Genomic DNA, 13,981 nt, shown 5'->3' with positions numbered 1-13,981 from the left:
ATAAAAAAGACAATGGAATAGTGAGTATAAATTACCAGCAAGACGCAGAATTTGCATGCTGGAGGAATGCATCCCAGATTATTGCATCATGTTTTTAAACATGACTGTGATGAAAGATGCGGACAGATCATCTTCAGTCCTGCTTGAATTAAAAGCAACTGTGTGTCGCATTGGGTGCTTTAGCGTCCTCTGGACCCTTTTTGTATTTTATTTTTGCCTATATTTGAAATAAGCTAGTCCCCTTGCAGAGATAATTATGTCAATAACAGGATATAAGTTTTCATATTAAGCAAGTATGGGATCAGTAAAACAGCATCTTTATCATCTAAAATCAGCATACATGCATGCATCCATTAAAACGTAAAAGAAACCTCACTTTTTGGGTGGTATTTCAGCAACATTTTTGTTACATTTCTGGCCACCATATGTAGCGTTGTTATACATTCCAATCAGCAAGCATGAAACTAGAAAAAAAACCCAGAAAAAAAACCCAAAAGAATCAAAGCAAATAAGAAGTGTAAGACAACATGTGATTAATGCTTGCACACCACCAGAGCTCATCAGCCCATGTTGTCACTAGGGTGCAGCAGGTGCTACACTTTTCCTTCAGCCTGTGATCTTGGTAAAACATTGCTGCAAAGTCATAACAGGAAACATCTGACGAGTTCAGAAAGCGCTGTGTTTACGTTTAGGTAGCTGCTATATTGTAGGAATGTGACTACTTGGCAATAACTGCTCCCGCTTGTTGCTGTGGAGGCAAATCCTTTTCTTTGCTGCTTCAGAGCAATGAGCAAAGTCCTCTTTGTGTCCAACACTGGTCCAGGTTTCATAATGAGGAAGCTGCTGCTGCCACCATCCTCAACTGATGAAGAGAAACATTTTCAGAAAAACCCTCATGTTTCAGTGTAAACTTTAGCCTTGTGGTTTTGTTCACAAAAACAAAAGTGTTTCTAAGTGAAACCATGAGATGTGGAGGGAGATTTGGTTAGTTAGTAACGTGCCGGATGCAAATGATTGACATCACAAATGCGCGCCTAGACATGATGTCGGAACTCTTAAACGCAGAGTCCCGACTGCAGAGCTGTCAGACGCCGTTCAATGCACTGTTTACCTGCAGAGAGAAAGAGAAAGCAAAGAAGGTCAGAGAGGAGGTCCAACATGCTGGCATATTACACCTTTTCTAGGGACAACAGTTAAAAATGAGCTTTAAAGCTAACCCTAACACGTTTACAGTCCCTGTTAAATAAACAAATAAATACACATAAAAAATCATCTCCAGTCTGTTTTACAGTATGGCTTTCTCCCGGTCAGGTGTCTACATTCACAGTTCCTCACATGCAGAAGGACATTTTATTGCTCTTCAACCAAATGATGAAGCGCTGAGCAGAACGGATGATGACGATGCTTACATTTGCTAACACTGAGGATGTCCTCCTGTTCAGTGAGCAGGAGAGACAGACCCTCCATCAGCAGCAGAGCTTTGTGGTAGCGCAGGACTGACGCTTCCCCCTGGTGGAACATCTCATCCAGCGCAGCAGCTTGAACCTGACATCAACGTATGCACACTTTCACTCTCCTGCCAGCCTTTGAGCCTTTTATCTGTCGTGTGTTTTGGCTTACCATCTGCACAGTATGACTGAAGAGCAGCCGCTCAGCTGTGATGGAGGTGATTTGGTCCATTAGACGATGCTTTCTGGAGAAGAATTTCTCCAGGCGGGTGCTGAGTGTGCGACAGGATGTCACACTGGACTTGTAAAGCTCATTCAGCTTTCTCACTACTGTTTAGGTACAGAAGATAAAAAAAAAGTGTCACAAATCAAACGCTATTAAAAAGACTCTTATAGTAAGATAAACAGGCTCGTACCTTGTTTAACAGTAGCAGATGGGTAGAGTTTACCCTGTTTAACTCGCTCCATGGCTGTCTGTAAGGCTGTGGACAAAAGCTCTGTTGTCTTAAGGTAGAGGACCAGTTGTTCTGCATGACTGCAAAGACAAAGACACACATATACTAAGCACTTAAAAGCTCACATTTAGTTGACAAATTAAAGATAAAACTAAAAAAAAAACTGGTTAAAAGTACCATAATCTGGATCTGTCTAGCGCTGCAGATTAAAGGTGACAGAAAAAGTCCCTGCTGAAGGATTTAAAACCCAGAGTCACAGGGCTTTTGTTTGTTCTTTAGCAAACCATTCAGTAGGGATGGGAAAATGGCACTGAAAAATCAGAAATCGGGATTTTTTTCTTCACAATTTTAAAATCGATATTTTTTACCAAATAAATAAAATTAATCCACTATAAAATTTTTGTCATTTTTATTGCTTTTATTGACATTTCTACTTGTCTTCTTGGGCATTATAGCAGCAGAATGATGATCTGACTACTGTCTTATTTTTTCCTCATTGAAATGAAGTTAAATGATGAGCAAAAAAAGTTTTCTACATTTTTTTTGTTTTTAATCTACAAAAATCAGTAATATAGAAGAATTGTGAGAATCGCATTTTAAATTGAATTGGCACCCAAAAAACTGGAATCGAATCGGGACAAAAGCATATCCTCATAGCCCGACTATTCAAGCTGTTCTATCAAAATACATGACATGTACAAAAGATGGCAGGGTTCCTTTTAGCCACAAAGCTACTCTTTTATACTCCTTTTTCATTATCAATATTTTTAATATAATTAGGTCAAAATGGTTGTGGCAGTCCTGAAATATCTTTAGTGCTTCTTAGAAAGAGAGCCAAGATGCCAGGAAAATTAAAACAGCGGCCACGATCGAGGAGTAAATCAGCAAACCCGTTGATGTGCTGTAAGAAATATTTTCCCTGCAAACTGGATAAACAACAGACAGTTTTATCTGATGATACAGCGGACCTTACCTCCACTCTCTGCTCAGGGAGCTTATCTGATCAGCTACGAGGCTTTGCTGCTGAAGGAGGGAGGGATGAGAAATGTCACACTGCCCTCTTGCTACTGAAGCACCACGGGCGCCGGCCACCTCCATGAGACAATGGGCGAATTCCAAAGTGAACCGCAGGTGCTGCACAGTGTCCGTATGCTCCTGCTAAACTCCGACAAAAGCAGACAGAGAGATATAGGGAGGGGATTTAGAGATAAGACAGCGGACATCACAGTGTGACTTTGCATCCAGTCTATATTGGAAGCCGGGTCATCTGTTGCACTCTGTTTCTTGCCATGAGCTATTCGCCACATTGTCTGGAGGTGAAGATGCTAACACCCGTCTTAAAGCATGCTGGCGCAGTTTCAACAACATGTTCCTCACCTCCATCAGCGTCTCCTCAGGCAGCTCGGGAGCTTCAAAGGTGACGGGGCCGCCCATGTTAGCCGAGATGGGATCAGTGAAGCTGTAACGAGGACTGGGAGGGGCCTCGAAGACATCCACATGGGTAGCTGCCTGGGCGTAGCGGCTGGTGTAGGAGCCAGCGGGACTAACGGAAGTGAAGGAGCCTGCAGCGGTCAGAGAAAAAAAGAGCAAAACTATGCATGAAGAAAGCCTGCTTTGACATCTAACACATTACAACTGCTGTTAGGTTAACAGCATCACAATTTACCATCTAACAGGAAATGATAAAATTATACATCAATAGATTGATCCATAACTATGAATAACAAGTTTACTAGTTGTTGCTGGTACCCTTGAGTCTTTAATGATCATGTTTACTCAATAAACAAAATGCCAACTGGAAATTTCCTCCAGTATGCCTCCACACTTAGCTTAAACCAGTCTGTAAAAAAATGAATTACTTTAATCTGAAACATTCGATTTGATGGATGTGTGATGATGAAGATATCTACGTGGTACAGTGTGATATGTGCAGAATAATGTTGCCACCCACTGGAGAACATTTTCATGCATTTAACTATATGGAGTTTGGACTGAGTTTCAGTCAGTTAATCAGTCAATATCATAACTTAGACAAAAATACAAACATAAAACACTGAGTAAAAAGGGTTTCGGCTGAAGTGAAACACTTATTAAAGCCAAACCCGATTACAACTTTGTCACAACTTAAAGCAGCTAGCTTTTAGCTCTTTCAGCAAGAACAAAACAGTCTGAAGATATTTTACAAAGTAAATTCTCAGTAGTCATACATGCATGTCTTCCATTATTTCTACTTAAATGACTTAAATTAAGAATGAGACAAAATAAATAAAAAAATAATAGATTAAATGTTAAATACATCAAGACTTTTTATGTGGTACCTGAGTATTTCCTCTGTCTGGAGGCATTAGGTGGGGTGTTGCCACTTGGTGGGGAGCCCACAGTGAACACCACCTGTGCTGGGCTGCCAGAACTGGGTGCAAAGGTTCCTCCGCCACTAGAAGGTACTGACAGACAATAAAGTGAGAAAAGTTAGAGTTTCTTGTCACTGCTGTAAAGTTTTGCCCCTTTATTTTAAATGATAGCATTATTGCTTGGGTAAGTGAAGTTAAGTGTCTGAAAATCTTTCACTCTGACGTCGTAGTAAAATAATTAAATGGATGAAAAGAATAAAAAAAAAATCAAACGAAGTTTTCAATTTGAGCTTTTGGTTTTTCCAGTAGCAGAAGCGTTCAGGTCTCTACATTTACACCAACCGACACATTGAATGTGGTTAAAATTCATTTTGGGAAGTATAAATGAAAATTTAGAAGTCAGTTCGAAATATTTGTCTGGAGCTCAAAGTTCACTCAGAACCCTGGAAGAAGATCTATGAGGCTCAAAACCTGAAGCTGCACTTTAAATCAAGCAAAAATAAAAACCACAACCACCCTCAGCTGCATTGTTGATTATTGCACTAAAACAATGTGACATACAGAACCAGTCAAAAGTTTGGACACACCATCCCACTGAGTCCAAATGTTTGACTGGGACTGAATCTGCAAGAGAAAAGCTAAATATTTCACATGGAACCAAAAAGCAACTTTGTCATCTTTTAAAAATGGTTAAAACCAACTGAAACACATCTTTGTTCATCTGGACTGAGAGTACAAACCGGTTATGTCTATGGCTTTTTCAGAGGCCAGATTCTCCGTGCTGCCTCGGTCGCTTGCATGCCCGCCTGTTCCAAACGCAGCCATCAGCAGCATGTCGGACAGACGACCGGCGCTCTGCGACCTGGACGGAACAGATCAGAAACAGGGAAAGAGAATATATTTCTGACAGCCTTAACTTGTTTACTACTTATTCTTTATCATTTCTTACAGTCCAGCCATCCACTATATGAGGTTAATGATCACAATCTTTGCAGTTTCTCTTCTCAAATCCAAAATGTATGTATGTAGTATATTGCATTTATTACAAAACATCTAACAGATACTTTGGAAAACTATAGTATAATTAGCGCAATATAAAAAGATGAAAAGTAAATACAACAATTTAACCTTCCAAAGTTCTTGGTATCGTCATTGAGTTTATGGATGCAGTGGACAGGGTGGGAAGCTGGTGCTTGGTCTCTGATGAAGTCTCGTTCATGAAGTACAAGGTCTCGGAGCTCTCCTGGGGCAGTCCTGCTGCCAGGCGAGCCGATGACCAAACCCTTCTGAGTTAACAAAGTCATAAGGTTCGGAGAGCTGGGAGGTTTGGGGAATTCAAACGGAGGGATAGTCTGAGGAGAGAAAAGAAAGTTACCTGTTGTTAGTTTAAACTGCCTGGCAGTATTTCTTGTCCTGTGCATCTCAATGAATCACACACACACACACACACTGACTCACCCTGGACGGGGAGCCCAGGATAGTGGGGAGAGGGTTACGCTGCATCAGTTCACTTAGTCTGGGGGAGGAGTGGAGGGGGCGGACAGTCATCAGCCCTGCTGAGGGGGCACCCACAGGATCAGAGTGTTGCTTCTTTATCTTGTGCCTTCCGCCGCCACTTGCACACTCCAACAGGCAGGGGGCACTGTTGAGCCGTGTCCCAAGTCCTGCAGTCTGTGGATGCTGCTGAGAAGTCGGCCTCGGTTCAGGATGCTGCAGAGCTGCAAAGTAAAGTAGGACAGGAGCTGTTAGAAATAATTCTTCTAGACATAAGTTCATGTCAAACAGGAAAGGAAATGAAAAAAACCATCAAAATGAAGTAAAATAATTGTACAAGCATCCCTGCTAGCAGGCAGGTATGAAGAGTTGGATGACTTTACAACGATGGTTCGTGCAATACGGCTAACTAAACTAACTAGGAACTCATCATTTCTGATTACAAACATACAAAAAGTGAGTAACATAAGAGAAAGCAAAGACTGCTATGTGTTTCTGCCTTTATGATTGATGCAAAGGTCAGTGTGATTTATCAATTTCTCAATGAAAATCTTTAAAACAGTATCTGAAATGAAAAAAAAAAATCTTTTCCTATTCCAGTAACAAACTGAGAGAGGTTAAAAGGTTGAAGGAGAGGGGGGGGGGGGGTGGTTTATAAGAATCAATGTTTTATCTACCTTGAGGTGAGAGCTGAAATGGTCTGGCACCTCCCAGGGAGAGTCTGCGGGAGGTGGGGACCGTTACCTGGCCATAAGGGGGTGAGGGTCCAGGTCTAGCAAAGCCCAGCAAGCTGCCGCTGCTGCAACGTCGCACCGGTGTTGAAATCCTAATAATGGAAAAACTCTGATGAGTCACTGCAGTTTGATCACTAAAAGTGTAAATAACAAAACAAACAGTGTGACTTAAACACATGTGTCGATACACACCGTGGTGAGCCATCCTGTTTGGTAGAATTGAGGTTCTGCTCCAAGCGTTGGTAGTTCTGGACCTGAGTGGGGACTGGGATGGGCAACGAATGACCGTGGTTTCCATGATAATTACTTCCCGGGAACTCGCTGGGCCTGACAAAAGCAGTGAGAAGAACAGAGGGAAGCAGTTAGAGAAGCACATAAAGTTATTGTTATTGTGTAGAAACACGCAAGCTGTTCAGCTCAACGCCTTCAGCTGTTATTTGGTAGATTATTCCGTTTCCAACAACACTGCTCAATGAGACAATTTTAAGTACAAAAACAACACAGCAAATCATCTAACTGAAAACATCCACTTCAAGATCATTTTTTGAGTGAGCTTACTTTGCTTCAATCGATTTACCTCCACAAGAGTTCCCTCCTAACAAATAACTCAACTTTTCTTGGTTTCCAACCAAACGTCAGTTTTGTGCCGTTACCTGACAGGACTTGGAGATCCGCTGTAGGAAGGAGACTGCGGTGGCGTTTTGTCTTGGGTGCACAGACCAGCGGAGGCCAAAAGGGAGCTTTTTAAAGGGAAAATGTACAAAAAAGAAAAGTTGTCAGAATCACATCTTTAAGGAGGATTACACTGTGTATTCTCACTTTTGACAAATCCAGTGACTGACAGCATTTGGTCGTATTCTTTAACATGTTTGTTGTTAACAGTTAATGAAAATAATAGTCCTTGTTAATGTTTCTTACCCGCTATTCATCAGGCTGTCCTGCAGCACTTTACTCTCACCCGTCAGCTCACCTGCTGGAAACGCAGCATAAAAAAAACAGTCCTGATGTACTTAATATTTTTTAAATATATCTGCAGGCTTTCTTAGAAAACAAATAGTGGCCGGGCTAACATGGTTTAATGTGATGCAAGTAAATGGAATTTATGAAAGGAATAAATGGTTTTCTCACTGGTGAAGTGAGCAGGCACTATTACAAAGTCATCAGTGTCACAGGAGGAGGAGTTCTTGCTGCTGCCACCTCCTCCAGACGAGTCCTTAAAGAGAAAACCGGCGGCCTCCTGAGTCGGGGAGGCCAGAGCTTTGGCACGCAGCTGCTGAGTCTCAGCAAGAGACTGCTGCAGTGACAGGGTGACAGACGGTGGAAGATAAATAAAAGATGCACAGGGGAATGTATAAAATAGCAGCTACCTGCAGGAAAGGTCAGACAGGTAGTTGCTTAGACAGCCTCTACACGCACACAACTTGCACAGTTCAATAAAATCCGGTGCAAATAGCAGAAAGAATCGAAGCAATGGCATCAAAATAGTGAACACGAACCGGTGGTGAGGCAAGGTGAGAGGTCGAGGAGCTGCTACAAGAGCTGGCTGATGCAGAGCTGGGCAAACAGGTCATAGTTACTGTAGGAGTGGCTGCAGAGAGCAAAACAAACAACAACAAAACATTCATGTTAGAGATAATCCCTCAAAATATACATCTGGTCCATTTATATATTTAAAAAAAACATGAAGTTTTGCAACTTTTCTTATTTAAAAAAAAAAAAAAAGGAGTCTTTTAAGGAAGATGAATGTTTATTTGTACTTACTCTTTTTAATGGACGAGCTTGCCTCCAGGAAAGGATGACAAAAAAACTCATCTACCAAAACAAAACAATGATTAATGGTAGGAAACACAAGAAACGTGATTCTAAACGCAGATTACATCCATGCACTTCTTTAGCTTTCACTACACAGCGTGTTTTCTTGGATTATTATTTAACCCAGCAATAAGAACCAGATTTTCACCAGAAGTCATCTTTAAATGATATAAGGACACATAGCTGACCGCTTCCTTCATTTTAATGTTCTAGATGTCCACTGACCAAAGTCCATGCGGTCCTTGTGGTTGCGCTGCAACAGACCCAGAAGCAGGTGCCTCAGATGGTGTGAAGTTTCTCTTGGGATGCTACAAATAAATGTAAATGTTATTACAGACACTTCATCTCCTTTGTTCTTTGTCTTACCGGCACCAAAAATGAATGCAACGTTTCTGATTTCCAGCAGCAAGCATGGTTTTACTTATTATTGTTGCTTCTAATAAATGCAGCTGTTAGCGTTACTGCGAACAAGGCTTTAAAATCAGCAGCTATGAACCCAACTGGAAACCTCTCTGATCTGCGCCAGCACTAATTTGTTTTCACAAAAATTATAGTCACAGCTTCACTTCCAGCTGATCAAATCTAAAAGCTTCAAAGCACAAATTTCTATTTCTGTAAACAGGCTCCATACAGCTACTGTGGAACAAAAACAAAAGTTCATGCCTGAATGAAAAATCTGATGACATCTCACTGTAAGTCCTTACTTTGGGCTGAGGTTTTTGTTCTTTTCATAAAACAGCCGGAGGTCCTGAGGACTGCTGGCCTACAGGTCGGAGAGAAAAGTGGAAAACGTGTAAATGTCTGCATGCACACGCATACCTGGGATGCATTTTCTTTCTATTTGGTTTTTTCTATTGTAGCTTAAGTTGTCTTTGCATTATTGACATTCTCTGCTTTGTTATATTATGACCAAAAACTGCATTTCACATATAAATGTAATATATATGCATGTACATATAGAGTGGGGATCGAAAGTTTGGGCACCCCTGGTAAAAATATATTTTAATGTGCAAAAAAAAAAAGGCAACAAAAGATGGAAAATCTCCAAAAGGCGTAAAATTACAGATCAGACATTCTGAAACATGTAAAAAAAAGTTAGATCATTTCCATCATTTGAACTATCAAAATATGATCATATTTTTTTTTCTCTTTCTTTTGAATCTGATGCCTTTTGGAGATTTTCCATTTTTGTTGGCTCCTTTTTTGCACGTTAAAATAAATTTTTAGCAGGGGTGCCCAAACTTTTGATCCCCACTGTAAAACAATACATTTATTTGCTGCAGTAAAGTGCAGCAACAAACGGAAAGCCATTGTTCCACAGAGGGTTTTTCTCCCTCTATCCTGCATGGGAAAAAAACTATAAAACCAGAGTAAAGAAGCTGGTTTTTATTCCACATTCCTTGGACTGCCATGCCATTAAAAACAAATGACTGTGTTTGAAAAGGAGAAAAGGAACCAGGAAAATGAGACAGCAAGGAGTGATTCAGGTCTTAGCTGAAAAATCTGGCAACTACTGCTGGGAGTGAGCTCATCCTTGACATCAGCTAAAACAGTAAACCTGGTAAACAGGAGAAATCTCTCAAAACAAGCCGGAATATGGTTCAAATTCTCTTTAAAAACAAATCAGCTAATTCCAAACAAGTCATGTTTACAAGTGTTACTGTGATGGAAAGTGGACCTCTGAAATGAAATATCAAAAGAATTAGTAATGCGGATTTACCAGCCAGAGGGAATAAAGGACCGAGATGCACCTGACTAGAACAGCATAGAGGATTACAAACACTATATCTAGTCTTGACATCTTCTGAATGAGAACCAACTTCTTTATAATAAGTTGCAGAATCAGCAGCATTTAGATATCATGCTGGTTTCATATAAAGGTTTATGTCTCAGCCTTTAAATACTAGAAGGGTTGAGTTGAGCTCTAAGCTACTGGTTCTGGGATTTTTGGCCTACAGAGACCTCTGCTTGATGATCTCATTTTAGCCAAAAGACGAGGTGAATAGGTCAGAATGATCACTGGAAACGAAGAACTTTAAAGCTTGTGTAACTGGTTCATAGCCAGGAGGACAACCCAGGTTTATAATGAGGTCACTCAACCCTTCACCCAGCATTACAGCAACTGCCATCTGTCATGAGACTTACAGTGTCCCATAATCACACTGGAACCAGAGCACCAGAGCCACTGCAAATATGTTTCACATATTCTGTGTGGTTTGTGTGTTTTATTTAAGACTGTGCTTTCAGTTGTGTAAATATAACAAACAAAAAAGCACATTTCTCCTAAAACAGGTAAAATGCACAAAATAAGGTAGCAGAAGGGAAAAAGGAAGGGAAGAAAGTCTGAACAGAGATGAGGAACCCAGCAAAGAGGAAGTGATGTGTTGCCGTAACGGTCAAAGTTCCTGTTTTATCCCTGCTGCAGGACTTCTCTGCACCTCTTTAGAGCTCACAGTTTTGGAGTGAGACAAATGAAACAACATTTCATCATTAATTCACCAACTATCTTAAATATAATACAGAGGGAAGCTCTAAAAGGGAAAATGTAAATTTCATGACACCACAACGGTTTACATGTGAGTTGAGAACTAGCCAGCATGCTAATTAGAGATGCTTTTTGTGGATGACATTCTATATATAACAAAGTTGTAGCTTTATACTTTAGCTTTTTACCTATGTTGACCGTAATTATTAATAAAGAAAAACAACAAATCTGCAGTTTCATCAGTGTTGGCCTGGATTTGTCTTGTTAGCACAATGCATGTGTGTGGGATACCTGAAAAGGAGCTTTTCCAGTTAAACACTGGAACACTATGGTTCCTATACTCCACAGATCAGCCTTGGCATCATAGTTCTGGGACATGATTACTTCAGGAGCCTGTGAAGGAAAAAATAGTGACATTTACCAAATATTAGTTATGTTCACATTCTTACCAGAGCTGTGCCATTTAAACTACATTCACAAACAAGGTAGCTTTTAAGAGAGGATTTTAAGTTACTGATATTATCTTGAGATGGAAATACATTGTCTTGATGAAACATTTTTAAAATGCAAATACTTATTTTCCTCATTTATCAACAACTCTAAAAAAATGTTTACCATGTACATGGGGGATCCACAGAGCGTGGCCGCCATCATGTTGTTCTGCAGATACCTGGCAAAGCCGAAGTCCGCTGTGGCGAGATGGAGGAAAAGAAAACATTAGGGATGATATATGGTACACAAACTGAATGTAGAGATCTTTATACAGCAAGATAAAGCCTTTAAACCCAGTAAGCTGGTCTCAATATGGTCCCCAAATTTTCTTTTTTTTCCTGCAGCACATTCCCAGCTACAGATTCTAATCTACCAATAAAATGATTTAGCATAATCACATGGAAATTTGAACATTTGGGAACTGGTTCATAATAAAATGTCCACGAAACAAGTGCCAAGTTTCCAAATGAATCCATCAGATCTGTCTGACTTCACTTTCTAAATGCTTAGCATGCTCCATTTAAAAACCCATAAACAAAACAAAACATTTCAGTAATTCCTGCATCTATGCCAGTCAAAAGTGTGGATATGTCACAGTGTGTGTGTGTGTGTGTGTGTGTGTGTGTGTGTGTGTGTGTGTGTGTGTGTGTGTGTGTGTGTGTGTGTGACTGAACTTGCTTTCCCAGAGTCATGAGGATTAGAACATTGTGCTGCTGCCTCACACTTTATTCCCACTGTAAACTCAAACTCCAGAGGGGGAAAAAAACATTAATAGGATTAAAAGAGTTTCCAAATGCCTGAACAAAACACACATGTAAACTAGCATCATAACTGGGCTTTATACTAACTTTTCCCACCGGGAGTTTAACTTGGGGAAGAGGCTGTCGCTTCTAAACTCAAACAGCCAGGTTTGGTCCTTCTGCTGCATGTCATCTCCTCTCTCTCTCTCTGGGGCTTTTACTGTCAAACTGCTTGGCTATTAGCGCCCAAAAATCATTTAAAAGAACAGATTTAAATCAGGTAAAGTAAGTATTCATTTTATTTCCTGCCAATATCTTCAACTAACAAACTACTGTGTTTAATTGCTCTGATGGATATTTTGAAAACTGTTGCACAAACTCTAAAAATGCTTGCAAAAGTGACAGTGGTTGCGGTCTGGAGTTTGTATACAAAATGAGTGGGGAGACTCTTAGCTTAAAATGCTAAAAAAAAAAAAAAAAGACAAAAGTGCATTACATCTTACTAATTGTGTTATTTCCATGCTGGCAACCAGAAGACTTTCCATTCTGAACAAATGTCTCTGAAATACTTCATTAAATCTAGACTTCACAGTAGAAACTGTGAAACCAAAGAGAATGCATCTCAGAGCGCAAAACTAAGCCCAACGTGCTAACCTGTTAGCAACAAAAATGTAGAAATGCCCAGTAAACCTCGAAGGTTTTGCTGTCTTGGAATCTAAGGGCGATGTTTGTGTACATATCTGTGTAAAGGAATAAAAAAAAAAAAAAAAAAAAACTGCAAGAAAAACCTAAAGAACTCCAATTTTTTAGACCTCATGCATTTGGGAAGCATTCAGGAATTTGCTGACTAAATTAAGACCAATTAAAATACACTTGCAGCAATAAGACATTGTACAAAGAAATCAGAGCTTCATCTCTTCTAAAAGGAAGTCAAGAAAAAAAAAACTAGGCTTCTAAGTCGACACAGGGGTTATCAGAGATCTAAGTTTCTGTTAGAATTCAGTCGGCCTGAAGGATGCTGCACAATATCATCCTCTATGGAAGGACTCCTCACCAGTCACATGGTGGTTCACTAAGTGCAAAAGGTGTTTGAAGATGACATTTCTAAAAACAACCTGAACTTTGAGCCATGACCTGTTCAAATATGTGACTTTTTTTTTTTTCCTTAGACATAAAGGTCAAGCCACACAACCCCTCCAGCTAAGAACAGATAAAAAATGACAGCACTGAGGAGCAGCAGAGCATCTCTCCAGACAGCAACACCAGGAGCCTCTACGGTTAATCAAGTCTGTCATTAGAAACACGAGTTATGAAGAAAACAAGCTAAATCTCAGTAAAACACGTCCTCGTTCTAACTGTCGTGTTTGGATTTTATTTGCACTAAGTCTAACTTCTTGTAGCCTGATATAATTTAGCAACATTTGACTCAAGGGTGTACTTTAATTGGTTTTTATTCAGTTTCCTTACACAGATCTTTTCTGTCTTTGGGTTTTTTTTCCATCTACTCTATCACAGCTGAAGGGGAAAAAAAAATTAGAAAACAAAAAAAAACATCTGTATCCAAAATCTAATCTAAATCAATTTCCTGTTTCTGGTCCAGTCTAATCTTGGAGTCAACAGTGACTTTAGGAGAACTATTCTTAGATCCAGCTGCAGTAAAACCCAGTGAAAAGGTTTATTACACTGACTATAATTACTATCAGCTGGTTATTGCTTCTGGGAGTTTAATCATTTCCAATCAAATCCAAGAAGACTCCACCAAGCTTTGCTCTCTGTCTTCTACGCTTTCTTTTTTCGGACATCTCAACGCATCTGCTCGTACATATTCGCTGCAAAGCCTCATCACATCAGACCTACCAATCTTGATGCAGGTATTGTTGGAGTGAGACTTGCGCCCTGGTGGGTTTGAGAGCAGAATATTCTGGGGTTTCAGGTCCCGATGGATTATTCCCTTGGTCTGTAGGACCCTC

The 13,981-nt window shown here is 40.1% G+C and overlaps 1 protein-coding gene across 1 annotated transcript in view; it reads right to left on the bottom strand.

The window, feature by feature from the left end:
* Positions 1-861: 861 nt before the first annotated feature.
* Positions 862-13,981, bottom strand: part of ulk1b (unc-51 like autophagy activating kinase 1) — a gene marked incomplete at its 5' end in the record, with an annotated part of 20,781 nt that continues 7,661 nt past the window's right edge. The window contains 22 exons of the mRNA XM_079257105.1: positions 862-1,111; positions 1,410-1,545; positions 1,621-1,778; positions 1,865-1,983; positions 2,877-3,061; positions 3,281-3,465; positions 4,222-4,347; positions 4,995-5,116; positions 5,383-5,606; positions 5,713-5,972; positions 6,426-6,574; positions 6,675-6,809; positions 7,136-7,222; positions 7,401-7,455; positions 7,611-7,776; positions 7,979-8,070; positions 8,244-8,294; positions 8,520-8,602; positions 8,999-9,057; positions 11,071-11,172; positions 11,395-11,468; positions 13,869-13,981. The exon at positions 13,869-13,981 is cut by the window's right edge and continues 61 nt beyond it. Of these exons, the coding sequence (XP_079113231.1) occupies positions 1,056-1,111; positions 1,410-1,545; positions 1,621-1,778; positions 1,865-1,983; positions 2,877-3,061; positions 3,281-3,465; positions 4,222-4,347; positions 4,995-5,116; positions 5,383-5,606; positions 5,713-5,972; positions 6,426-6,574; positions 6,675-6,809; positions 7,136-7,222; positions 7,401-7,455; positions 7,611-7,776; positions 7,979-8,070; positions 8,244-8,294; positions 8,520-8,602; positions 8,999-9,057; positions 11,071-11,172; positions 11,395-11,468; positions 13,869-13,981 (2,737 nt within the window). The 3' untranslated portion in view covers positions 862-1,055. The remainder of the gene's footprint in view (positions 1,112-1,409; positions 1,546-1,620; positions 1,779-1,864; positions 1,984-2,876; positions 3,062-3,280; positions 3,466-4,221; positions 4,348-4,994; positions 5,117-5,382; positions 5,607-5,712; positions 5,973-6,425; positions 6,575-6,674; positions 6,810-7,135; positions 7,223-7,400; positions 7,456-7,610; positions 7,777-7,978; positions 8,071-8,243; positions 8,295-8,519; positions 8,603-8,998; positions 9,058-11,070; positions 11,173-11,394; positions 11,469-13,868) is intronic.

This window comes from Telmatherina bonti, assembly GCF_933228915.1.
Source record: "Telmatherina bonti genome assembly, chromosome: 17".
Classification (NCBI taxonomy): domain Eukaryota; kingdom Metazoa; phylum Chordata; class Actinopteri; order Atheriniformes; family Telmatherinidae; genus Telmatherina; species Telmatherina bonti.
This window is presented reverse-complemented; position numbering and strand designations above follow the sequence as displayed.